Genomic DNA, 2,921 nt, shown 5'->3' on the forward strand with positions numbered 1-2,921 from the left:
TTTGCTGTTTCAGATGAGATCGATATGTTGGAGCGCCTCTGGCTGTCTGGCATTTGCCACAACGATAAGATAGAGGTGAGTTTAAACCTTCATCCCCATCGTTTATTAAGAAATAAATATTTTCCTGTTTCTTTGCTTTTTCTTTTTAGAGGATGTCATGTTCATTTTTTTTGGTAACTATAAAGACTTTCAAGTGATCCTAAGGTTGTGGCGGTCTTATTTCTACTTAACCTTTGCAAATTTTTGCAATTTGGACCTTTAATAAAAGTTTATTTTTACCGAAAGAAAATCTAATTAAATTGGTAAAAATAAAAATTAATTTTTGATCTGGAGAAGGTCCTTTAATTTCACATCAGATTTGTCCTTAAATGGTAAATTGTCCACTTATATAGCAAAGGGGGCTGGTCCATGGGTCATTTAAGCCAAGAATTTTGGGAAAAATCAATGATAGCACTGAGAATGAATAAAACAAAAGTTACATTAAAATTTATCAAAGAGAACTTTTGTTTTTAACCAAATTCTTATTTTCTTCTCCATAATACAAATACATAATTTAGAATTAGTACACTTTGATTTTGTGGATGCTTTTTTTTTACATTTTGTCTCTTGCAAACTTGCAGAATTAATGTCTGATAAATACGTTTTTTTAAGTTAAAGGCCTATATCATGCTATTCTAAGCCTTTCAGAGTATCTACATACATATGATAATATACTACACAATGCTCGGAGATACATGAAACCAACAGCAAGCCTTACTTCTTGATTGTAATTGACTCTGAGTTCTTTTTTTTTTATTATTTTCGAATGACTTACACCTGCTTAGTAATAAAACGCCCCTCTGTCTCATCTGACCCTCTGTGTTGTTTCCCTTCACCCATTTCCCTCCCACCTCCCTGCTCTCTTTCCTCTCGTAAACCTCCCACTTTCCTCAAAGTTGCTTTCTTCCTGTCTTGCAGGTGATGAGCAGTAAGCTGGACATCGACAACATGGCTGGAGTTTTCTACATGCTCTTGGTAGCCATGGGGCTGAGTCTGCTGGTGTTTGCCTGGGAGCATCTGGTGTACTGGAAGCTGCGACACTGTGTCAAAAGATCCGGGGGGATGGACTTCCTCCTGGCTTTAAGCAGGGTAAGGCACATTTAACAAGGGCTAAACCTGAGTAAACTCAGTCTAGGTTCTGGATTGATCTTATGCGACAAAAGTTCTCACCAACTGTGGCAGTAGACGTTGTCAGACTTAATCTAGTGCAAATAATCCGAGCAGGGTACATGAAAATGAGCAGAGAGAGCTAAAATATGTATCATCCATCTTTGTATCTTTACAAAGGGAGCTCAAGAGCAGAAGTATGCTTTTCAGTGCCAACAGGAGTGTCAGGAAGCTTAGCTTGGGGTCTAAGAAATCTTTAGTGTAAAATGAAAAAAGGAAGCTACAGAGGAAAGAAGAAGAAAAAAATGATGGTAGAAAGGGTTTGAAATGACTGGAAAAGAGGTGAACTAGAAGAAAAGGCAGGGAACTTAAAAAGGGTAGTAAAGAGACGGGGGTTGTGGGTTGCAGGGGAGAGAAAGTGATGAAAAGTGCCATCACAAGGGAGACACGCTTTGAGATAAGAGGAGAGCAAAAGAGCCCAGGAGACAGCTGGAGGTTTTCTGAGGCAGAGGTGGTGGAGTACAACAGGTGCAGGGGGAGAGGAGAGACGGAGAAAAGCCACACAAAAAAACCAGAGGGAGGAGAGGTGAGAAAAGTGAGGTGGAAACTGTGTTGCATTATGCATGGCGGGGTTATTTGACTTAGTCAGAATACCTGACGTGATTTATTCACAGCATAACCCAAATATTAAACTTTAAGATGGAAATTGCAATTGTTCTTTTAAAAGGGAATATTCAGTACAGATCATACTCTGACCGCATGCTAAAACTGAAGGACACAAACTATTATTTAAAAACACAATCAATTGAAAGAAACTTGGTTAAACCCAGTTTTGAATCTTGTAATTTTCCCAAAAGTAAGAAGTCCTGAGTATGTGCCCCTTCGAGGGGGGATGGGTCTGTGCCAGTTAGGATGTCTTAAAGGGGCCATACCATGAAAAAACAACTTTTTGAGCTTTTAAGTGTATTATACGGTTCATTCCTCACTTTAAAGAACCCCAAAGAGGTATTTTGATTCGTTCACGCATTTCTTAGTAATCCTCTAAAAAACCTGTGGTCTCAGCAGCAGCCCCTCCCATAGCCACGAAAACGAGCGGATCCTCACATGCTGATGTCACAGAGTGAGACAGTCTGGTCTGACAGCCCCGCCCCCAGTCTAGCACCAACACACAATTTCTCCATAGAGCTAGCAGTAATTTACAGTGGTCCATCTATTGTGAATCTGTTATATCCCATATCACGACCATCAGGTCCCCATACGGCCCACCTCCACATTTTGTCGGACCCCCCAAACGCTATTAGAGACGCATGATTTTTTTTTTTTTTTCTTGGTCTGGCCTATTGAGACCCACATAGAACATGGCTTTTTATTCCACCCTTCTGCAGTCTGAACTGTGAAGAGATAGGATAGACTATTTAGAGGGTTTAATTTTAAACTAATCTAGTACTACTTTTTATGTTAAGATTACATAAACCAATTATTAAAAATTTGGTTATCTGTGGCTTTCTGTGATTGTTACACTTTCTCTGTTAGTCTACAAACCGACCACGGTCCCCCATCAGAGAAGAAAACAGTTATGTAGCGCTCACAAGAAAAAAGTTGGGGACCCCTGATCTAAAGCTTTAACATTCAGGCCCCGTGTCCTCTCCTTCCTCACAGAGACCTTGTAAAGTGCTTGTTTTTTTAAAAAAAAAATGTTTTTGTACTTTCAAATTAAACTGTCATCCTCCATGACATCTGCAGTGTTAACCTGTGTAATTGTGTGAGCATGCCAC

At 39.5% G+C, this 2,921-nt stretch overlaps 1 protein-coding gene across 1 annotated transcript in view; it reads left to right on the top strand.

The window, feature by feature from the left end:
• Positions 1-2,921, top strand: part of grin2da (glutamate receptor, ionotropic, N-methyl D-aspartate 2D, a) — a 247,266-nt gene that overhangs the window by 230,636 nt on the left and 13,709 nt on the right. Inside the window, exons 17-18 of the mRNA XM_024298168.2 lie at positions 14-75; positions 958-1,128. Of these exons, the coding sequence (XP_024153936.1) occupies positions 14-75; positions 958-1,128 (233 nt within the window). The remainder of the gene's footprint in view (positions 1-13; positions 76-957; positions 1,129-2,921) is intronic.

The sequence above is a fragment of the Oryzias melastigma genome, linkage group LG11 (assembly GCF_002922805.2).
Source record: "Oryzias melastigma strain HK-1 linkage group LG11, ASM292280v2, whole genome shotgun sequence".
In the NCBI taxonomy this organism is placed as follows: Eukaryota; Metazoa; Chordata; class Actinopteri; order Beloniformes; family Adrianichthyidae; genus Oryzias; species Oryzias melastigma.